The sequence below is a fragment of the Impatiens glandulifera genome, chromosome 1, assembly GCF_907164915.1.
Source record: "Impatiens glandulifera chromosome 1, dImpGla2.1, whole genome shotgun sequence".
Classification (NCBI taxonomy): Eukaryota; Viridiplantae; Streptophyta; class Magnoliopsida; order Ericales; family Balsaminaceae; genus Impatiens; species Impatiens glandulifera.
The window spans coordinates 152,989,211-153,014,339 of NC_061862.1; the positions used below are offsets into that span (position 1 = coordinate 152,989,211).

The 25,129-nt window shown below is 33.7% G+C and overlaps 3 protein-coding genes across 3 annotated transcripts; 1 reads left to right on the top strand and 2 right to left on the bottom strand.

The window, feature by feature from the left end:
• Positions 1–4,608: 4,608 nt before the first annotated feature.
• On the bottom strand, positions 4,609–7,154 carry LOC124920208 (protein trichome birefringence-like 11). Its single transcript, XM_047460643.1, has 4 exons — positions 6,425–7,154; positions 5,966–6,355; positions 5,730–5,888; positions 4,609–5,660 (listed from the first exon to the last, which is right to left on the bottom strand). Exons 1-4 carry the CDS (start codon positions 6,817–6,819, stop codon positions 5,297–5,299), a joined length of 1,308 nt encoding a protein of 435 aa, XP_047316599.1. The 5' UTR covers positions 6,820–7,154; the 3' UTR covers positions 4,609–5,296.
• LOC124920210 (antifungal protein ginkbilobin-like protein) lies at positions 4,751–5,155 on the top strand. Its single transcript, XM_047460647.1, has one exon. The coding sequence runs from the start codon at positions 4,751–4,753 to the stop codon at positions 5,153–5,155; it is 405 nt and encodes a 134-aa protein (XP_047316603.1).
• Positions 7,155–11,018: 3,864 nt separating the features above from the next.
• On the bottom strand, positions 11,019–11,635 carry LOC124915914 (CST complex subunit STN1-like). The gene has a single exon (XM_047456665.1). It carries the CDS (start codon positions 11,594–11,596, stop codon positions 11,126–11,128), a length of 471 nt encoding a protein of 156 aa, XP_047312621.1. The 5' UTR covers positions 11,597–11,635; the 3' UTR covers positions 11,019–11,125.
• Positions 11,636–25,129: the final 13,494 nt, after the last annotated feature.

Sequence of the window (25,129 nt, forward strand, 5' to 3'; positions counted from 1 at the left end):
TTACAGCTATATATCTTCATTTTTCTTTTGATCATACACAAACATAAAGCTATATATACAAAAACAAATAATTATCAATTCTCCATGCATGGTGTCAATATTTCAATAATTAATGTAATAATAATAATATTATTATTATTATTATTATTATTATTATTATTATTATTATTATTATTATTATTATTATTATTATTATTATTATGTGAGACTAGATTTTTTTAAACCTAAAATGTTGTTGTGGTTCAAAATAAAAATTGATAATTTTTATTTAATTTGGGTTCAAATTTTATTAAAAATAAATTTTTTATTAATTTTTTAAGGTAGACATGGTTAACAAAAAAAAAAAACCTCGTACTCAGATATATACTCAGATATATGTTTAATCATTATTTTAATTGAGAAGTGATTGAGGAAGGAAATGACATGACATCACGTTATTAGTTAGAAAAAGTAGAAGAAGAGAGTAAAAAGAAATTTTTTATTATTTTTTAATTAATCAGATTGCGCCACGTCATTTCTTTACATTTTCTTTCTTTCAAATGAAACGGATCTGCTGTCCCAAGACATATCTCATTCTTCAAAACACTTTAAAATTATATAAAGAGAGAATAACTTTTCATCAAGAGAGAGAAGAATTTTAAAGTGGTTTGAAGAATGAGACATGCCTTGGATAGTAGATCCTGCCCTTTCAAATTTCTCCAATCATTTTTTTCGTTTTAATTATTCCTCTTTTAAAGATAATAATTTGTATATTTTTTAAATATTTAGTTTTTTTAAAGATCCATGTATATTAAAAATGATAAAAATCGTTTAAACACAACGACAAAAATATGACATGAAAGAAAAAGAAAATAAAAAACGTTATTTAATAGGTTATCGAGCTCGTAAGTCCTCGAGAAGAACAATTAACTCCCCGACGAACTCTACCGGTTTTCCGGAATGAATCTTAGAAAACATCATAATAAAAACATTATAAATTATACGCATCGGACGACTACGATCAGTGAAAGTTTGACGATTTCTCTTCAACTAGATAGTCCACCAAAAAAATAATTGGGATGGTAACCCAATTATGTAGTTCTTCCATATTAGCCGCATCAATCTAAATTTCTCAACAACTATCCAAAGACTCGTGCATCACCCAATGAATCTCAGTGATACTCCACAAAAGACTTCAGATACTAATCACCTTTCGACAATTCAAAAGTAAGCGAGTTGCTGATTCAACCTCCTCGTAACACATACGACTAACCATAATACAACTTTTTTCATGCACATATTATCAGTAAGAATTCTACCGTGAATAACGCTTCATCCAAAGAACGAGATCTTGGATAGAATCTTTGACTCTCAAAGTTTCTCCCAATAAAAATTATATGAACTATTCTTAGCGAACAAATTATAACAATGCATCACATTAAAACTATCAATGTTTCCAACGCATAATGTCTTGTTTAGACGGTGACACTTGTTTGCGTTCTACCAAAAGTAAAATTTATTATGAGATGAACTCTCCATAACTTTTAATCTCATTATATATCTAATTCGGCTAGCTAAACCACAAGATTGAGGATCAAACATGTCATTAATTGTGGCATTTCTACATATAGTAATGAAATTAGGATATGTCGTAGCAAGACTTTTGACACTACACTAACTGTCGTCCCAAAAATTGGTCGAAGAACCATTCCCTACAAATCTCCTTGATCTTTATTACAATTAATATTATCCCAACTAATTAAAGGATAAAATGATGAGTTAGAGGATTCACATAGAATTTACACATTATTCTCTCCATTTTCACCGCCACACTCTTAGAAAGAATGAATAAAAACATCATATATGTGGACATAGATGACAACACACTCTTAATGAGGATTAACCGATCCCTTTTTGAGATTATATTATTTTTCCATCGAAACAGTTTACATTCAATTTTAGTGATAATCGGATCTCAAGAGACCTTAAATCGTAAGCACCCAATGACATGCCAAGGTATGTTGATGGAAAATCACCAATTCTGAACCCCAACATATTTACCAACATCATCCTTCTTCTATTTGAAACAGGATCTGAAAAAAAGATATTTGACTAATTAAGATTCACTTGAAGACCGGAACATACACCGAATACCCATAAAATATTCTGAAGGTGTTTAAAATTTCTGTATGTAACATGAACCATGCATAGAAAGTCATCAGCGAAAAGCAAATTTGATATAGGAAAATGATATCTTCTTAACTCACAACTCACTCTACGGATGAGTCCCGAGATTTTTGCGAACGCTATTATTTTTTAAAGAGATTCCATAACAATAACGAACAAAAAAAGAGAAAATGGATCATCTTGTCTAATCCTTCAGGAACTCTCGAAAAATCCCTGAGAACTACCGTTAACAATTACAAAAAACTTAGGCGTCGAGAGACAAAATCTAATTCACTCAATCCATTTCGCACCCATTCCAATTTTGTCCATTACATCAAACAAAAACTCCTAATTTACGTGATCATAAGCTTTTTCGATGTCTAACTTGACTTAGTACATTTGTCACCTCTTGACTTAGCTGAGTCAATGCACTCATTACCTATTAATACAACATCATATTTTTGACGACATTTGATGAATGTCATCTAATTACTAGATATGACTAGTCTCTAATACATTTCTCAATCTGTTGGCCAAACATTTTGCGACAATCTTATAGAAAGATGAAACGAGACTAATAGGCCTAAAGTTCTTCACATCAATAGTCTCTAGAGCTTTATGAATAAGACATATAAAAGTAGAGTTCTAACTCTTATCAAAGGATGAAAAATGATAAAAAAAAAATGATCAATTGCTTCCATAATTCTTGTCTTAAGAAAAAATCAGGCCTTCTTAAAAAATGCAAAAGTAAACCCGACGCTTTATCACTTTTACATCCCTTAATGGCTTTCTCAACCTCTTCCAACAAAAACCAAGCCTCCAACATATCTTTTTGCGCTAAGCTAATTGAATAAAAAATAATATCATTCAATTTAGGTCTGACTTTAAATGGCTAACAAATCCTTATAAAATTTAACAATACTCGTAGAAATTTTTGGTATCATGAACTTCCTTCTCGATCAAGATCAAATAAATCACATTATTCATTGTTTGCGCTTTAGAGATTCCATGGAAAATTTTAGTATTTCTATCTCCGACTTTCAACCATATAACTCTACTTTGCTGGCGTGCCCCAATTTTTTCTCCTTACAGATATTGAGCAACTTACTAACAATGTGAATCCGAGAACTAACCTCCTTAGCGAAGAGTTCACAAATCTCTTCAGCCGTCAATGACATTAATTTCATTATACAAATCATTAATTTTAGCATAAAATAAAGCACAATCTCCCACGAACCAGCTTTTGAGAAGCTTATGTAGATTCCTTAAGTTCACAAAGAGTTTACGTGACGAAAAACCAACTGATGTCTGACTCACACACCATGATTGACACGCGATATAAAGTGTTCCTTGATCAACTATTTATTTTCGAATCTAAATGGTCGACATGTTCTCTCCATCATACGACGTTCCATCAAAATCGGTCGGTGATCTGAACAACTTCATGGAAAGACCTTTTGAAATATATTAGAAAACCCTCGAAAATAGATTCATTAATTAGAAATCTATCGATACGAGAATGAACTTAACCCCCATTGTTATTACCTCTCCTAAAGGTAAATTGACCGCCTTCTAAAGGCGAGTCGATAAGTTCAAGATCTTCAATTGTCTTTGAAAACTCGTGCATTAAGCTACTAAGCCTATTGGTCCCTTTCTTTTTAGACGGGGATCTAACTTCGTTCATGTTGCCTACAAAAACAATTGGTAAGTCTTAAAGATTCACCGCGTTCTTCATTTCATTAAAGAACTTTGTTTTAAATTATGATAGAATCGGTCCATAGAACGTAGAAATTACCCATAGAAAATTATCCTCCCGATATTTTAATTGAATGTTATTCGAGTATCTACCCAAATTAACATCTATTTTATCATATATGTCTTTCTTCCATGCCACAAGAATTACACCCGGTGCCCTTAATCAAAAACCTCACAACCACACAACCGCCAATTACATAGATTCTTAACGATCTATTGATCAATTTTCCAAATGTTAGTCTCACTAAAGCAATATATATCGCCTAAGCGGAGGGTCATGGTTGTGGGTGTAATGCTAGCTCTCATTTATTAAAAAAAACAAACAAAAACTAAGAATTCTCATTAGTGACTTAATGATACCTCTCTTTACACAATCATTTAACCCACAAACATTTCAAACAATAATTTTTCTACTTCGAGACACGAAAAATATATTTAGTTTCTATTTTTCATTAAGAATGTGTTCTTTAATATTATAATTTTTATTCAAAGTTCAATATTTCTCTTTATTTCATTATTCTCTCATCTATTTAAAAGACAAAATAGTTATTAAATTTAAAAAAAAAAATCAAACAAGTTTTATAAAAAAACAAAAAAAAAAAATCAAACAAGCTCCAAGTCAACAAACCACATAAAAAATACATTTTTTTTTATTAAGGTCAAAAATTTTAAAATTTAAAATCTAAGCAGGCCGACCCAATTAACAAATAGTGAAAATAAAATAAAATATAATATATATATATAAAACGACAAACTTGCTTCTTCATCGTCGATGGAGTCAATGGTGTGAAACTGTATCAAGAATTCAAGACAGTCGACTCCGAACAGACTCATCAAGAGAGAGAAAGAAATGGGTTTTCTCGAAAAAACGAAACAAATTCTCCTGATTATACTAATCGGACATTTAACAGCAACAATTAGTACACCCAACACCAAAATCGCAACAGTCCTCTGCAACTCCGGCGTCTTCACCGCCGGCGACCCTTTTTCCATCAGCCTAAACTACATCCTATCAGAACTCCAATCCCTTACACCTTCCCATCCTCAAAAAGATTTCCACAATATCTCACCTTATCCAAACGCCTTCGCTTACGGCCACGCCGCCTGTACAAACAACCTCACAGCCTCCGACTGCACAAATTGTCTCCGGGCAGCTAATTCCGCCATGTTCACCACTTGTGTCACCCGGATCGGAGCTCGAGCTGTTCTTGTTGATTGCACCATGAGGTATGAACAATACCCATTTGATGATTAGTAAAGAATACAAACAAATGCAGAATAAAAACTCAATCTTGAAGACCAACAATTTCATTTTCAATAACATCTCAAGTGTTTGAATTCTCATTGTACAATTAGAGTATGATCTATATCTCATTTATATGCATTGATTACTCTATTAATGATCTTTATGTCTGAATTTATTATTATGGTTTAATTCCTTCTTCAAGAATAGAGCATATAGAAGTTCATTCCATGTATCTGGTACCCCGGGAAGACACCAATGACTGCAATCCTGCCGGTGAAGAGGGACCTTCTTCGAACCCAAATAATACAAAGATGAATGACCATCTTTTCTCCTCGATGACATATCAGTCACGTTTAACAAATCCAACAGTTTCTTCTTCCGCGATTGAATAGATAACATTAACACTTTATCCACAATCCTCAAGTAACTTGACATGTTTTGAGGAACCTGGGGTGAAATGAAATCAGGCAGCGTTTCAAGGTGACAGTTTCCACCAGTCCTCCAATCCCCACCTCTGTTTTGAGTAATTGAAATCAATACACTAACTAAAAATGAATATGAAAAAGGGATTTGGTTTTCAAACCTGAAATGAATAGGGGCGTAGCTTCGAAAGAAGACATGGGTCTTATCGAGATTAACTTCATCGCCTATCCATTTAACAAGCGTTTCAATTGATCGCTTAAACGCTGTCTCTACACTCATTTCGAATCTAACTTCATCTCCTTCTTGAAAAAAACATCCCCTGAATCAAAAAACTCAAATTATTTCATACATTCTTTGATTCAAATTTGAATTATAGATATTATTACTATTACATACTCTCTAATGGTCTTCTCATAATTCCACCAATGACCAGAATTGAAAACAAGAAAATCTGCATCTCTCCATTGGTGAGAATTCCATTCCAAATTATCCAACCTTAAAGTAACCTTAACTTGTTTCGGAGCTCCGGCAGGAGGCCGGCTCTGAGCGACAAGAAACGGGGACCGGTAATACTCAACAGAACAGTTGAAATCGCGAAACTTGAAAATTAAAAAGCCTGTGTGCTTTGTAATTGGTGTCCCATTCACTTCATAAATTGAACTCTTATCAGTTATTACAGAAGCAAGCATACAAAGAATCGATTCCCATTGATTTCTTCCAATCGAATCTCCAACAAACACAAGCCGTTTATTCCTAAGCTTTTCCAACATGTTCTTCGCATCAAATCTGTTTTTTTCAATCAATCAACAATCTAAATTTCAATGAAAAATAAAGAAAACAGACTCGTTTTCTTACCTAGGCAAGTTACAGTTATTGGGTTGCCATCGCCATTTAGTGTAGAAATTATCAGGTCTTCCATTTTCAGAACAACGAAAACCGACATCTAAAAAGGAACAATCTTCAGACTTGTACAAAGGATAACTTTCATCCCAAACCCAATTCCCATCGAAAACGTTGCAATAACTTCCGCCCTGTTCGAGAAAGCTCGGCCTTTGGTTCTTAAACAACGAAACATTCAAACCAGCCCATCGGATTGAAACTTCTTGCCCATTAAAGATAGCTTCTCGATAATCCAAGAAAAAGAAACAGCAGATGATGCATAAAGAGAGAAAGAATAGACCAAGAATCTTGGGTAAGGGTTCAAGAAGATAAAGACGCTTTAATTTCTTCAAATTTTCAAACTGAGTCATTTTTGCCCAATCCTAGCTTCTTCTTAGAACCGCACTAAGTTCAATTTAGTAAAGGTAGAGAGAGAAACAGTGAACAAGATGAGAATGAATAAAAGAAGAGGCCAATGAGATGTAGTGGGACATTCAAGTATCCTTTTGGGTCCGATTTTAAATGGAGAGAGAGAGGAAATAACCTGCAACTTTCAAGCAAATCTTGTTTTATTCAAGATTGTTCATTTCCTTTGTGGGTTCTTCTTCTTCTTTTCTCTTCTTTCAGACTTTCACTACTTCCATAACTATGCTCTATTTTCTGTTCATCAGTAAATTAAATGAGATAGAAAGAGAATGATTCGCATTTCTGGAAGAGAGAGAAATTGGCACTTGGTAGTGAGGAAGTAGGACCAGTTGAGGGACTAATGGAGAATGTGGGAAAGAGGGAAAGTGGGCATTAATTTGTAGAAAGCCCCCATGAAAATGAAGGAATGATCAAACTGATCCTTGATCTTTCATTTTGATTTCTAAGTTATATTTAAAAATTAATATTTTTAGTTTGACTAATATTACATTATTCATGTCACTTTTATCAAATTTAACGCAACATAACGATTATTAAGAGGAGATCCAAAGAAGATACACAAAAAAAATGTACTTGTTTCTTCTTTTTTTAATTCTTTAAAACAAAATAGAATGAATTGATGTTAAATAGGGATTATTGTGGTTTGTGGAGAGTAAGTTTTGAATATATTTAAATTTGTCACATCGGATTATATTTAATCAGGACCATGCATTTAACTTTATATTGGTGGAATTGGATTTATCAGATATTTGATCAATTTCATGGATTTATCAGATATTTTATCAATTTTGATAATATTAGGATATTGATATACTAATAACTTCAAATAATATTTTTTTTCTTTGTTAAGAAAATGCAAGAATTAAGTTAGTATAAATGTTAAATTTTATTTGCCCGATCATAACCTTAATTAATATATTAAATGTATATTTGGTTGGTTATTTATTTAAATAAACCTTATATCTAATCCTAGTAAATTAATTTTTTTTTATAAAATTGTATATCTGCCCATCTAATCAACTAATTAATTAACACAATGATTAGAAAGGCCGATTTAAATTTAAATGTTCACCCTAGTCTCATAATAAATATAATTGATCTAAGAATTTATTTGATTTTTTCTCCTTTTGATTGTATTTTTTTATTTACAATATATATATATATATATATTATAATTTAATTAAGTAATTTTTATTTTTATGTTTGAAGCTAGAATCAACCTAATAACAATGACATCTACTTTAAACGTTCGAATTGGAAATCGAACTATAATTAAACTACTTATTTATTATAAAATAGTTGAGTTTATGACCATGAATAAATAACATGGAGTAAATATTAACTAAAAATTAAAAAATCAATGAAATTGTTCGCTGGACTGTTCATATACTCATCCATTTGAGATTTGAGTTATTTTACTTCAAATAGTTTTAAAAAAACAGAAAAAATATCTCAATTAATTCACATTACTATAAATAAAGTTGAAGGTTCACTTTTGGTAACTAGCATAAGTTGAGAGTTTATTTCAAAGAAAAACTTAAGTGTTCAAAATAAGTATCTTATTCAATCAAATGGATTCATAGAATCATATTGTAACCAGCATGATAAAAAAAAAATAGTTTATTTAAAAATATTTTTTGAAATTTAATCTATATGTAAATTTGAAAAAAAAATATTCTTTTTAAAAAATGACTTGCAACATTTTATAAACAAATTCCAAATAAAAATTGATTTTTTAGTTTAGAAAGACCTATAGTTATGATTTTTCATTTAAAAATTACTTTTGTGAAATATTTGAGCTAATGAATTGAAAAAAATTATAAACAGCCTAATAAAATTTTCTTATAAATATTGAAATAAAAATTGGCAACGGAATAAACATATGAATAACTGTATATAATTTATATTATAAATAAGTTAATGAATACAATAAAATATGTTTAATTAAGTTATATAGACAGTTTTTTTGGTTATAAATTCAACTCCAATTTTAAAATTATTTATATACGAAACCATTAATATAGATATTTTTGACAATAGAATTAAAGAATGGACAGCAAATATGAAAACGTTGGTTGACCCAATCATTTCAGTATTTCTTTCTATTTTTCTATCAAATTGAGATTATGAAAAAAAAAAATCAGTTTCAAAAAGATCAAACCCAAGAAATTATAAAGTTGTTGAAGACTATGGAATATTGTAAAGTGAAGATTAAATATTGATAATAATTAATAGAAGTCATACTAAAGGTATGCCAGCCTAATTATAAAATAAAATAGGAGAAATATATTATATTATATTATTAGAATGAGAAAGGGAGAATTTTTTTTTTTTTCAAACCGACAACTATGATGAGGGAGTAAGGACGGCTTATAAGGGTCCATTAATTTGAAAAAAAAAATGAGATAGATAGATAGATAATGACAATTCAATTAATTTAAATACAGCTTTGTTTTTTAGTAATAAAAGGGACTATATAATGTTAAATAAGATGACATAGAATATTATTTTATACTGTCATAGGCGATTTGTCTGCTTTTTTGTTAAGCCACAAATAATTAAAATTTCTCACATTTGCTCAAATTGAAAACTAATAAACAGTGTCCTTGTCAAAATTATTATTTTTTAAAATAAAATTTAATTATTTAAAATGTCTGAAACTTGCTTAAGGTGTTAAAAATCTTTTTGGACAAAATTATTGTCTGGACGAAATCATCAAGTTTGACTTTTCAATTCACAACATAAAATTTAGATGAAATTGAGTTTGAAACCTTGTTTTAGTTCTGTAAAAAAAGAAAGCCTGGTTATTATATTTTTGGCCCTCAAGTTCTTTATTCTTGGATAATTTGTATGAAATTACATGATGATAACTTTTTAAATTATACTCTTAAAGTAAAAAGGGTCTTCTTAAAATTAAAAAAATATATTATATATAATAATATGACTGCATCTGCAATTTAAGAATACATTAACCAAAGTCTGGGGCAAGGATCTAAAAGAAAATTAAAAAATCATGTAATGCTAAATTTTGAAAGAATATTTTCTTTTTGTTTTTTAATTTTTTTTATGTAGATCATTAAGGATGATAACGTGTCAATTCGAGATCAAAGATATTCTCATCGCAACTCTAATTCTCCTTAACTTTTATTGTCTCATAGGGTATATTGAATATTTGGTCTAACCGAATTCGAAATTTATTTTCGCATCAAAATTTTAATCCAATTCGAATTCAAATACGATTTTGATTTGATTTTTGAGTTGGGGTTTCTAAGGGTGGGTCGATACGGTATACCTTAATGTTTTATTAATACCTTATATATTACCGAAAATTTCGATATACAAAAAATTCTATTTACCTTATCTTGATTTCGATATACTATAATTTCGATATGGTATTATACTTTTAATAACTAAAAAAACATATTAAATTAAAAAAATCAATATAAACAATAAGGTAGAGATAATACTCTATACTGAATATTATTTTCTTAAAAGTATTATATATATATATATATATATATATATATATATATATATATATATATATTTTAATATATAAATACTATTTGGGTAGTACCAATAATTTTGGTATCGGACATTTTTTTACCTTAAAAATTCATCCATACCTTACATTTTTTTCGGTATACCTTAAAAATTCATATTTTTGATAAATTGTGGTACTACAATTTTAATATACCTATAATATCGATAATTTTTCACCCCTCTAAGAGTTTTAATTCAAAATTCAAACTCATTTTTTATTATTTATTTTTATTATACATTTTATTAAATATAATTATATATTAAATTAGGTAATAAACAATACAACTGAACTGAAAATCTGACCGAATTCGAATTCAACAACGAATTTGAATAAACCGAATTCAAATTTCAATTATATTACTTAAAAAAATAAAAATCCGAGAAACTCGAATTAAGTATCTTGAATAACCCTAAACCAAACTCATGAACAATATCTTTGTTGGGGGACGATCTTACCAAATATTCAAATTATTTTTTAAAATGATATAAATAAATATAAATTATAAAATATGAATTTAGATGAGATAATATATTAATAAATTTATTTTGAAAACCAAAATTAATCTCCATCATCTCACAATTCCTAATTAATTTACAGTAAAACCAATGAATCAAAGCCGCGACAATGGAAGAAGAGAAATGTTAGACATTAATAATCTCAGAAGAGCAATAAATACACTATCTAGTCTAGGTCAAAGAAGAAGAAGATCAAACAACATCGTAACACTTACGAGCCAACTTAATACAATCAAGCCAATGAAGTATCTCAATATTCGGATCTTTCTCAATCAAAACATCCGAAACTGTAATTTGGATCATACCTTTGTACGAAGTGATCCTCCCTCGCACCCTCGCGACCTCCCCGAGTTGAATCTGTGAAGAAAACCGAGCGGCGATATCGGCCAGGATTTGAACATCCGACGGACTTCGACGAGAGAAGTAAGGGGAGCTTAGATGGTTCAGCCAGAGGACACAGGTAACACAGCCGGTGCCGTCGTCGACGGTAAATTTGATGAATTTGCCGGATTTGATCTCTCGAGTCGTGACGATTCCTAGGGTTTCGGCGCGGGAGAGAAGTTTGCCCTTGCGGGAGAAGGCGGTTGAGGTAGAGGAGGTTGGAGATAGAGAAAGGAGGTCGAAAATGAGAAGCTTTACGTATGTGTTGTAAAGAGAATCCATGGAGTATGCGTAAAAGAGAGAAAGAGAAAGTAGACCTAGACAAATTGCAGTGGTTGGGTAACTTGGGTTGGGCTGGGCCTCCATTTTTTATAACAGTGATTTGTAAAGGAACAATCTTCAGGCCTGTACAAACAAATCAGCTAGCTTTGTTGTGTCTCATTATTATTTATTATTATTTGATTTTATTTTATTTAGTTGTCTTTTATTATTATTATTTTACCATTATAAGAATATTATATAACCTCACACTATGTATATGATATTTTGTACTAAAATATTTTTTATTTTCTAGTCTTTTTTATCGTGATTAATCAATATTCTTTTTTATCTTTATTTGTCTATCTATTATCTTCTCTTTTTTTCCGTCAAACTGGTTTATCTTTTTTCTTTCTAGTTATGTTTATATATTACATTCTGAAGGGGTGAGTATAAGTATTGATTTTCAGCAAAATTAAAAATTATTGGTTTTTATTGTCTTTTATACCATTATGATTTATTTAATTATTAATAGACTTGGGTTTGTGTATGAGTAGTTTTTTATTTCTGAACTAATCTATTGTAAATGTTAAAACATAACACTTAAGACTCCTAAAACTTTTTCTCTTCAACATAATTATCATTGTTTTTCCCAAATTTTTCTTATTTTTATTTTTATCATTGTTATTAGAAGATTCGATAATCAGAACCAACATTTGGTTTCAGAGTCTATCTGAAGAACATGTCGTCGACAAAATCAACTAGAGATGCGACGAAAATGAAGATCAGAAGAGAAGAGAATGTGATGCTCTCATATCCATTACTCACATAGAGTAACTACTCGGTGTAGACATTAAATATGCATGTGAACCTACAAGCACAAAGAGTGTGGGAAACTGTGATGCTTGACGAGGTCGACAGCCATAAGTATAGAATGACTCTCGTCGTCATCTAACCAGCGCTCCCCGAGGATGTCCTTCTCATTGTATTTATTAATTCTTCCAAGAGTGTGCGATGAAAACAGAGAGAAAATGTGTAAATTTCTATGAAGATATTCTAATTTATTGTTTTGTCATTTAGTTAATTGAAAGAAGGTTAAACGTTTTAAAGATTACAATGTACTGTATATTTGAGATTTAATTTAATTTAATTTAATAAAGCTCTTTTATCAAAATTGTGTAGTACATTTGCAATATTATCGAATAGTCTTTGAGCATCGATAAATGTAAGTATGGTTAAAATTGGTCTCGTTGATTCACAAAAATATCTAATTATTTAGTGGGGTATAACATTAAAGAAATTTTATTGTATGTATGTTGTAGACACTTATTTTAACTTCCCAATTTATATTTTAAAATAATTCCAAATCTAAAAATATTTTTCTAAAATCATATACGGACTAATTGCACGAAAATTGGAAAATAAAATTATTTTAAAAAGATAATGTCATATCAGTTAAATCCCAAAATAATTAATTTAGAATCATTTATTTTTAATAAAATAAAACCTCAAATGTCACAAATAAATAAATAAATAAGTTAGTGAATAGGTGTAATTTAAATAATTTAATCTATTATTAATTAATGTTATTTATTTTCTAAGTATTTTAGAAAAAGAGGAAATAATGATAATAATAAAATAAATCAAAACATATAAAATAATTAATAAGGTGATAATTTGGTTAGATTTAAATGAATTAATTTATTATTAATGTGTTATTATTTTATTTTTTTAGGTATTGGAGAAATTAGAAAAAACTGATGTTCACCTGAAAACACCTTGCAACACCAACTACCACACCACTAGCAAGCCTCATGTCGAGAGAGACATTTGAGTTTGTCCCATAATGAAGGAGATAGCCGAACCACGAAGCTTTGCTGATGTGCGCCACCAATCCATCGAAAGGAAGACGGTGAAGTCTGAGTTTGTGATTCACTCCTACTACACATGCCAAGTCAACTCACGATCTGACTCACTCGCATGTGAGCCTAGGCCCTGAGCCATAACCCTGGCCCTGAACTGGAAACCAAATTCCTAATGCAGCCCAATCCCCTGATTAGGCACAATGCATGAAGTGACCCATTGGACCTAAAACCCTGTTTGTGTTCTTTTATTTATTTAGTTTATTTTATTTTCTTATTTTTGATATTTAAATGTTTTGAATAGATAGATTTAAAATTTTTTCAAAAACTGTAAAAATAGGTGGAATAATATTTTCCCTTATGTTTTTTGATGTAAATAATAATTATTATACTTAAAATATTATTCTACTAAACAACTCTTACCTCTAGATTTAGTCTTAGGGTATAGTCTAAATACTTTAGACCGGATATGAGTCGACAAATAAACGGAATAAAATAAGTGTAAATTATTTTTAAAAAATGACAAAAATATTAAAAGTAGAGAGCGTTTTTAACGGACGCACGTCGATGTCATTTCTCATGCGTAACCCACAAAACCCTAAAAAATCTCTTTCCGATGGTGTTATTGTTCTATACACTAAAAATTTAATTTTACTAATATTACGAGAAAAATTAGATGACGACACTTAAGTTACAAACTGGTTTGAATCAATTCCACGATTTGATTTAATTTAATTTATTTTGAAAAATATATATTTCTATCTTATATTTATTTCTAAATTTGAAAAAACGAATTTTTCGGGGCAGTCGTTTAAAATGCGTACATATGTGGAATAATTTTTGCGAGTAATCCAAATTCATTGTGGAATATTAATTTTCGATCAGTTTTTGGAACGATATTTGGTGTAATGTCAAAAGTTTATCTGCATCTGCGACGTATCATGAATTTGTTTCGATTGATATATGTAGAAATGTCACAATTAATTACATGTTTAATTCTCGGTCTAGTGATTTCTCTAGCCGAATTAAATATAAAAATAAATTAATCATTATGCAAAGCTATTCTGATAACAAAATTTTGTTTTTGTATGACGCAAGCAATTGTCTATTTTTGAACATGAAGTTAATCGATAGGAAAATTGGTGTACTCCAGAAATCTATTTGGAAAACCAATTTTATTGAGTAGCTACTCAACCTATCGATTCGACTTTTCAATCGTATTGATCAAAAATCATTGGTTAATCGATATAACACATTTAATAAAACAAATCAAAACCATGTGGATGTTAGAGGAGACATAAACATGAGTTGCAAGTAGTCGATTATGGATGTTTGTGCTACAATTCTGAACAGTTAGTGTTGGTTATATGTTTGTTTCAATTTCTGCTATTATCTAACTACATCTTGTTAAATCCTTTTTCCCTCTTTGAGTAGTTGTAACTGACTATTCTGAGAGAATTCGGTTGCTATATATGTTGAACTCATTTCCCCAATAGAGTAGGAATGAAAAACCTTGTGAAAGTTCTTAATCCCAATTGTATTTTCTGAATTGGCTTTTTATCTTGGACTATTAGATATATACTAGCAACATTCTTTTCTCATCTTTGTTTCTTTTTCCTCTATAATCTTGAAATCTTCTTCTCATAGTTCTTTCGCTGCACTTTGATCACAAATTTCTCACTCAGTTCTTGAGATCAAGAACTCTTAACCTCAATTACAGATTTAAGTTGTAACAACATGGTATCAGAGCCATTCTATTCTGGGATGATAGAAACCCGACATCAAGTTGAAATGGATTCTCCTAAAGCCCTAATCGAAGGTCTGATCCAACAATCAACTTCTATGCAAGTTGCCCTACAACAGAACATGACCGAATTGAGTAATAATATGGACAAAAGGTTCAATGCCACAGACAAAAGATTGACATTCATAGAAGGTGGTGAGTCTGGTACTGTCTAAGATCCCAATGTTAGACCCTATGATGATTTTTCTTACCATGGCCCTCCCTCGAATAGGCCCTTCGATCCTGGCCAGCAATATGTTCCTCTAACTCGACTCACCAATGTTAATTTCCTTTGGTTCGATGAGATCGATGTGGAGGGCTGACTTATATCTGCTAAGTAGTCCTTTAGGGTGGATAAGAATAATGATGTAATTAAACTAAACATTGCTCCCATTCACTTCACTAGTGAAGCAAGAATGTGGTATGGGTCATATCTGCAACAACACAACCATAGAGAAGCCATGACATGAGAGGTGTTATAGAGAGACCTCTTGCTGTAGTTCGGGCCTTCCATACATTACACCCCCATGACACAATTGATGAACCTGAAACATGTCAGTTCTGTCCAAGAATATAATCTCCAATACATGTCAATTTCCCAAAGACAATATAGTATGCTAAGGGAGTATGTTATAAACTACTACTTGTCTAAGTTGAGAGAGGAAATTACAAATTGTATCAGGCTATGGTTTCTCGGAACCTTGAATGAAGCCATGTCGATGTCTAAGGTCCAAGAAGCAACATACAGGTCCTTGTTGAGTAGCGGGAACTTGTACAACGCTGATCCGCAGTTGATGCCCAAGCCATCCAATATTAACACGGTCTGACCAAGCACCAACCGGACTACCGACCTCAAGCATTCTTCCCATGCGTCTTCTTCCAACATAAATCAAGGCTACATGAAACAAATAGACTCGACTATAATAGATGAAAAGAGGAGGAAATGCCTATGTTACACTTGTAGTGAAAAATGGGAACCCAACAACAAGTGTAAATCAAAGTTATTCATGGTCTCGACTAATGATTAAGAAGTCTTACCATATTTCCAAGAGCCCACTCTAGAGTCGGTTTTTTATGATAGTCCATTGCATCTTGATGTAGTGGAAGAGCCTGCCATTTCCTTGCATGCATTGACCGATTCTAATAATTTTCAAACACTCCAAATCCTTGGTTAGACCGGGAACTTGCTAGTGGTGATCCTAATTGATATATGCAGCACCCATAACTTCATAAATAGTAGGATTATAAATAAAATAATCTAGAATACCATGCCCACCCAAGTGCGGTCTATTTGAGTGGTAGATGACTCCAACATATTATGCTCTAGTATTTTCCAAGACATGAAATGGTCAATGGAGGGAAATGATTATCAAATAGATATGAAGGTGCTTACCATGAACGTGTACGATATTGTGCTTGTTGTTTTTGGCACAATTAAAATCCCACATCGGAAGATGATGAGAGTGAAAGAAGTTTCTTAGTATATAAAAGAAACTATATTCACAATTAGCATAAATCCCACATCGGAAGATGATGGGAGTTGGGGAAGTTTCTTAGTGTATAAAAGAAATTCTCCCCTCTTTGGTTTATTGCACCCAAATTTGTATCTCTTCTTCCTTATTAATTGACAGCCTTAGTGCTTAGAGACATATGCAACATTTTGGACGAACTCCGTTATCAAATTCTGTTAGTGTGTTCTTTCTTTTGTTTTCTTCTTTTGTGGTTCTGTCAGGGTTTCCCCCAACAAGTGGTATCAGAGCCGAAGGTTCGTCCTTGGCATGGTAGAGTCTTCAAAAGGGGCGTCAACTCCTTCGTCATCCTGGACGAGGACACCGATGTCGAATTTGAAGTTTGCAGTGGAGATCTTTGATGGAACTGGGAATTTCGGCATGTGGCAAGGTGATGTTCTAGATTATCTTTTTCAGAAGGGTCTATATGTTGCTATTGAGGTCGGAAAGCCATATGATATAGAATAAAAAGAGTGGAGTATCATGAATCGGTTGACGTGCGGAACAATTCAGTCGTGCCTGTCTAGAGAGCAGAAGTATGCTGTGAAGAATGAAACTTCTGCACAGAAACTGTGGCAAGCATTGGAGGACAAATTTATGAAGAAGGGTGGTCAGAATAAGCTCCTTATGAAGAAGCGACTGTTCCGGTTTTATTAACAATCAGGTACTACTATGAATGAGCATATAACTAAGTTTAATGAATTGGTAGCAGATCTGTTAAACCTTGACGTTAAGTTTGAGGATGAAGATCTTGCGTTGATGTTGCTATTGTCCCTTCCTGATGAATTTGAACACTTAGAAACAACGTCACTTCATGGGAAGGGAAATGTTTCTCTTGATGCTGTAAGTTCTGCTTTATATAGTCATTAATTGAGAAAGCAGGATAAAACGAAAAACAAAGTAGGTACAGCAGATGAAGCATTGATGGTCAGGGGCCGTCAGCAGAGCAAATCAAAAGGGAAAGGAAGAAGATCTGAAAGTAGAGTTGCCAAAGATGAATGTGCTTTCTGTCGTGAGAAAGGACATTGGAAGATTAACTGCCCAAAGTTGAAAAGAAAGAGAAAGATTCTGAAGATGCGAATGTTGCAGAAAATAAAGGTGATGCATATTTAGAATACTCTTTATCGATGTCACACACAACATCACATCTTGATGCGTGTATATTGGACTCAGTCTACACTTATCATATGACACCAGTTCGAAAGTGGTTCTTTGACTTTAAGGAGCTAGATGGTGGAGTTGTTTACATGGGAGATGCTAATACATGTAAAATAAAAGGGATAAGTTCAATCAAGCTGAGGAATGCTGATGGATTCACCAGAATTATTAGAGATGTTCGGTACATACCGAATATGAAAAAGAATCTCATTTCTTTGGGGGCCTTGGAGTCGAAAGGTCTACATGTGAAATTGGAAAATGGAGTTCTTAGGGTAATATCTGGAGCGCTAGTGATGTTGAAAGCTATCAGGAAGAGTAATAATTTATATTATTATCAAGGTAGTACAGTTAATGAGACATCATGTGTATCAACTTCCGGGAGCATTAAGGAGTTAGAGGCAACAAAGATATGGCATATGCGATTGGGGCACGCTGGTGAGAAATCTATGCAAACTCTTGTCAAGCAAGGATTGTTGAAAGGTACAAAAGTTTGTAAGTTAGATTTGTGTGAACATTGTATTCTGGGAAAACAAAAGCGAGTAAAATTTGGCACTGCTATGCATAATACCAAGGGTATTTTGGATTATGTGCACTCAGATGTCTGGGGACCTGCCAAGACTCCTTCTCTTGGAGGTAGACATTATTTTGTTACTTTTATTGATGATTTTTCCAGAAGAGTGTGGGTGTTTACTATGAAGAATAAATGTGAAGTGTTTGAGATTTTTCTTAAATAGAAAACTCAAGTTGAAGGCGAGACAGGAAGAAAGATCAAAATTCTCCGGACTGATAACGGTGGAGAATACAAGAATGATCCATTCCAGAAGTTATGCCAAGAGTGTGACATAGTTCGACACTTCACAGTCAGAAAAATACCACAGAAGAATGGAGTATCGGAACGTATGAATAGGACATTGGTGGAGAAAGTTCGATGTATGTTGTCTAATGCTGGGTTAGACAAGAAATTTTGAGCAGAAGCTGTGTCATACGCTCAACATTTGGTAAATCGCCTACCATCATCTGCACTTGGTGGCAAGACTCCATTAGAGGTATGGTCTGGAAAACCTGCAACTGATTATGATTCTTTGCATATTTTTGGTTCTACTGTATATTATCATGGAGTTGAATCAAATTTGGATCCACAAGGAAAGAAGACTCTTTTTATGGGATTTACTACAGGAGTTAAAGAATGTCGCCTCCGGTGTTTGGATGCAAAGAAAACCATTATCAGTAGAGATGTTACTTTTGATGATTATTCAATGTTGAATAAGGTAACACCAGACAAGATTGATTGTACTCCGCAACAGGTGGAGTTTGAGCAGATAAAGATAAGCCCAACTAGAAGTGACTCTCCGACGACAGACGAAGAGTTAAATGTGGAAGAGGTTCTGACCCAAGAACCTTCAAAACAAAGTGAATCAATTGCTGTGAATAGACCAAGATGAGTTATTCAAAAACCAGGCCGGTTTGTTGACATGGCGGCCTATGCACTTCTAGTCGTAGATGATGTTCCATCCATTTTTTCAGATGTCAGTCGAAGTACTAAAAATGGAAAAAAGGAGAGGTGTTATGGAAGATGAGATGCAATCTATTCAAAATAATGAGACATGCAAGTTGAGGCATCTACGAAAAGAGAAGAAGGCTATTGGTTGTAAATGAATCTTTGCTAAGAAAGAAGGATTTCCTGAAAAATTTGATGTTCGCTACAAGGAAAAATTGGTAGTTAAAGACTACGCTCAAAAGGAAGGAGGTGATTATAATGAGGTACTTTCTCCTGTTGTTAAACACTCTTCCATTAGAATTTTGTTGGCCTTAGTAGCGCAGATGAATTTGGAGCTAGCTCAACCAGATGTGAAGACTGCAGACATACACGGTCATTTGAACGAGGAAATCTACATTTATCAACCAGATGGATTCAATGTTGCTGATAAAGAAAATTGAGTTTGCAAGTTGAACAGATCATTGTACATGTTGAAATAATTGTCGAGACAATGGTACAAACGACTTGACAAGTTTATGATGGAGCACAAGTACACAAGAAGCAAATTCAGTTCATGTGTGTATTTGCGCAAATTGCAAGATGAGTCTTACATCTACCTACTCTTGTACGTTGATGATATGTTGATAGCATCAAAGAGTCAATATGAAGTAGATAAATTGAAGGCTCAATTGGGTAAAGAGTTCGAGATGAAAGACATGGGGAAAACCAAATCTAATTGTTTAGATTTGGTAAACATCTTCCGCGTTTGAGTCGGCGCTGAAGAGCGCCAATTGGAAGCACTGAAGGTTTATTTTTAATATTGAAGATTAGTATTTGGATATTGTGCCAAGGTGGAGATTTGTTGTTTTTGGCACAATTAAAATCCCACATCGGAAGATGATGAGAGTGAAAGAAGTTTCTTAGTATATAAAAGAAACTATATTCACAATTAGCATAAATCCCACATCGGAAGATGATGGGAGTTGGGGAAGTTTCTTAGTGTATAAAAGAAATTCTCCCCTCTTTGGTTTATTGCACCCAAATTTGTATCTCTTCTTCCTTATTAATTGATAGCCTTAGTGCTTAGAGACATAGGCAACATTTTGGCCGAACTCCGTTATCAAATTCTGTTAGTGTGTTCTTTCTTTTGTTTTCTTCTTTTGTGGTTCTGTTAGGGTTTTCCCAACAGTGCTAGGCATTGAGTGACTGATTACTTTAGGCCCTTCATCTTGAAATTTCAAAAAATTGACCCTCTCTTATGAGAAGCAAAGGAGAATCACAGTCTTGCAGGGTATACCTCGTGCACAAATCAACCTGATACAAGGCAATCAGTTGGAGAAGTAATTAAAGAAATATAGTGTTGCTTTCATGGTACAAATAAGGAGTAAACATGAAGGCCAATTTGTTTCACTCACCACAATGACATTAAAGAGATTCACGAGGATCTCCAACGACTGCTCGAAGACTTCAACACTCTATTCATTAACTCAAAGGCCTACCACCAGTTAGGGAACAAAATCATTGAATCCCATTAAAAGAAGACACATAAGCTATGTGCACGTGCTCATACTGGTACCATGCCTTGCGAAAGAAAAAAATTAAGCAATTAGTCAATGATTTATTGGATAGGGGAGTAATTAGAATCCATGACTCTTTTGTTGCCCCTGTGGTGCTGATTCGGAAGGACTTGTCCTGAATTTTCGATAACACCCTAGTGTATAGTCGGAGCTGGTAGGCATTTTTTTTATATTTATACCTAGTCATGACAACATTGCAACAACAAGGTTATTTCTCAACAAAATAAAATGTAGCTTAGGGTGCAAACAAATTTTCACTTGGACCATATATCGAATAAAAATAGAGTGGCTACTAACCCGGAAAAGCTAAAGACAATGAGAAAATGGCCAGTTTCGCAACCAGTAAAACAATTGAAAAGATGTTATCAAAGGTTTGTCAAAGGCTATGATTCCATAGCTCGACCCTTTACGGTCATGCTGAAAATATCTCAGAACCTTATTAAAAAGTTGTAGAACAACAAGATAAAAGAATTCTCTTTAGAGACTGGATGATGGGCATTAAAGGGTGACCAGGCCAAGGTCTCTTCGAATATTTGAAGGGGAGATAATGCTACAATTCTTGATAATCTGGGTTGGTTATATGTTTGTTTCAATTTCTGATATTAACAAACCACATCTTATTAAATCACTTTTCCCTCTTTAAGCAAGTGTAACTGAATATTCTAGGAAATTCAAATGTTATATATATGCTGAACTCACTTCCCCAATGCGACATGAATGAAAAACCCTGTGAAAGTTTTTAATCCCAATTGTATTATCTGATTTGACTCTTTGTCTTGGACAGTTAAATTCATAATATCAATATTCTTTTTTCATTTTGTTTTCTTCTTCTTCTATAATATTGAAATCTTCTTCTCATAATTATTTCGCTGTGATCGTTGATATCAGGAACTCTTAACTCCTAACTCCAACTACAGATTTAAAGTCTAAAAGTTTGTTACTCCCTTCTTTTAATAGAATTTGTTATTAATTAATCCACTATTACTATTTTAGGAGTGATTTCTAAGAAAACAAAGATAATGCATTCGATATTTACTTAAAATAACTTTTTAAAGTGTAGGTCATTACTATCCTTCATATAAATTTACTACTCAAACAAGCCTTAACTAATAAAATGATCCACCGAACCAAGTACAAACCAGACAAAATAATCCGGCGTGCAGAAAAGACAGACATATCCTCTCTTTCTTATTTATTTTTGCTTCAATTTTTATGATTATCTATTTGCGTTTTCTAATGTCACTGTACATACATATTATTAGAGAAATGATATCTATTTTTATTTTGAAATCCCGACTCGCACAGCCAATATACAAAAGGACCTTTACAGTTATATAAAAGGGACTTCGCCAACTCAAGATTCCTATTGTATAACAGTCCTGTCCCTTTTGTATAACAGGAATGTTTCTTTCGCTGTGCGAGTCGCTATTTTTGGTATAATATATCATTTTTCATATTATTATAACATTTTTTGTTTTCTTGTTTGTCACCCTCAATACGCGGCGATCGTTCCTTAATTTACATGCATGATGACACCTGTTCTTCTACATGCATCAACCCTTACGTGTACTATTTCATCCCTATCCTTTACTTATGTATAAATAAGAGAGCTTCATTCACTCTTAATCATTCATCACCCACCCACTACCTGTTCGATAAAATGCCAATGACATCTAAATCAAGGCTATCCCCCTTTGTTTCTTCTTCATCTTCCTGGCGCTAGCTAGTCTAGCTATAGCCAAGGAAGACCCTGAGCTGTAGCAGTGCAGAGAGAAGTGCCAATACCAAAGGGGTTTTGACCAGAAGCAGAAGGAACGGTGTGTAAGCCAATGTGAAGATTACAGCAGACACAAACATGGTGGTAGTAGCCATGATGACTTGTTGTGGGGGAAACAGAAAAGCCCAGCGGAGAAGCTGAGCGAGTGTCGTCAAACATGCGAGAGAAAAAACTGATCAACACGTCATGATTGCAGAGACCAGTGCTGGGAGGATTACAAGCGACAGGAAAAGAAACATGCCGGCGGCAGCAGCGATGCAGAAGAGTTTAATGTAATTCATCCCACAAGGGAACCCGAAAAAAGGTACTCTCTGATTTTGATCATAATATCTGCATGTTGTCTGATAGATACAGAGACAGATCTCTAATCATAATTCTAATTGTAATTGTTTCAATATATAGGTACAAGGAGTGTATCGAACAGTGCAAAAGTAAGGAGGGGAGAGACATAGAACCGTGCCATAATCCGGTGCGATAAGCAGAGGAGGAAAGAGGCCGGGAGCAAACATGAGAACCCGACTCAGCGAGGAGAGGAAGAGGAAGGAGAAGAGGAGAAAAGAGGGAGAGGAATCCATACGTGTTCGAAGATCAACACTTTCAGACCAAGTTCGAGACCGAGCATGGCAGAGTTAGGCTTCTTCAAAACTTTGCAGAAAGGTCAAAGCTACTCGTCGGCCTCGTCAACCAACGCGTCTCCATCCTCGAAGCGAATCCCAGCACTTTCATAGCTCCATACCATACTGATGCCGACGGCCTCTTCTTCGTGGCCGAGGGTAAAGCAACTATAAGCTTGGTTCGTGAGGACAAAAAGGAGAGTTTTCAATCTAAAGAGGGGAGATATCATCCGAATCCCGTCCGGTACAACAGTCTACATGATAAACAGAGCTAGAAACCAGAAACTCGTTGTGGTCAAGCTGTACCAGCCCGTCTCAACCCCAGGCTATTACGAGTCATTCACCGGTCCCGGAGGTAAAGATCCCGAATCCTTTTCAACGTTTTCAGTCCTGAATTGCTCGAATCTGCTTTCAACGTAAAGAGGGAGAAAATCCAGAGGCTGTTTGAAAAACAGAACCCAAGGAGTGATCGTGAAAGCTTCTGAACAGCAGATTAAAGCCATGTCACAGCACGAGTCAGGTGGTGGAATCTGGCCATTCGGAGGCGAATCAAAGGGTCCCGTTCAATCTGTTCGAGAAGGCTTATGCCTCTCAATCTAAATCAAAACCAATATGGACAATTGTTTGAGGTTTGCTGCCGATGACAACAAAGACTTGCGCGAACTGAACATTGGTGTATCCTTTGCCACATCACCAAGGATCGATGACAGCCCCATTCTTCAATTCCAAGGCCACAAAGATAGTTTTAGTGATCCGTGGTGAAGGTTACTATCGAAATGGCATGCCCTCACTTGTCCAAATCTGGACAGCAACAGCAACAACAACAGCACTACGAAAGAGTGAAAGGGCAGCTGCGAAAAGGTGTCATCTATGTAGTACCTGCGGACATCCTGTCATCACGGTTAGTCATGGCAGTCAGAACCTGGAACTTCTGTGCCTCGAAGTGACACGACTTGCAGAACGAGAATATACATTAGCTGGGCGGAGGAATATAATAAGGCATAAACACACTCAACACCCACGCATAGAGAGAGGGAGAGAGGGGATGGTTGTTCCTCTCTTGCTCTGGCGAACCGACGAATTGAGTGCAGAGAACGGTGGTGGAAGGAATAGCGAGAAGAACTTCGAATATGCCTAAACCACAGCAGCCGTCGCAGCCGAAAAGCCAAGAGGTGTCGTCGCCATTGAAGAGAAGGAAGGAGCGATTTGGGAATTTGACCGACATTCACTATTTACAATATATATTTATTTATATAAATATAAAATTAATATTATATTTATTCTATAAATTAATATAGAATAAATATATAATATACATAGACGTTCTCTCTTCACATTCACACATTTCTCTCCGGATCCTCTTCTTCCAATCTGCAACCGGATATCAGCCGCAGCCAGCCGTAAATCAGCGCAGCCGCCGGAAATCGCCTACCCGCCGCCGGATTGAGGTATTTCAATTAATCTCTTCTGGTTTTTCTAATTTTACCTTCCGCCCGCAGCCGCCGCAGCCTAAACCACAGCAGCCGCCGCAGCCTAAACCACAGCAGCCGCCGCAGCCGGAAAAGCCGCCGGAAACCATCAAACGCGGATCGTTCTTCAAGCCGGAACAGAGGTATTTATTATTTTGTAATTAGGGTCTGATACTTAGGGTTTTGATACAAAATTGATTAGTGTTTGATACTTAGTTGAGTATAGGGTTTAGATATTATTTCAATAATTAGGGTTTGATAGAGTATACTATGATATTATTTTGGATCTATGTTTTTGGATTAACCCTCCTTATACAATTTTTTGCTCGATT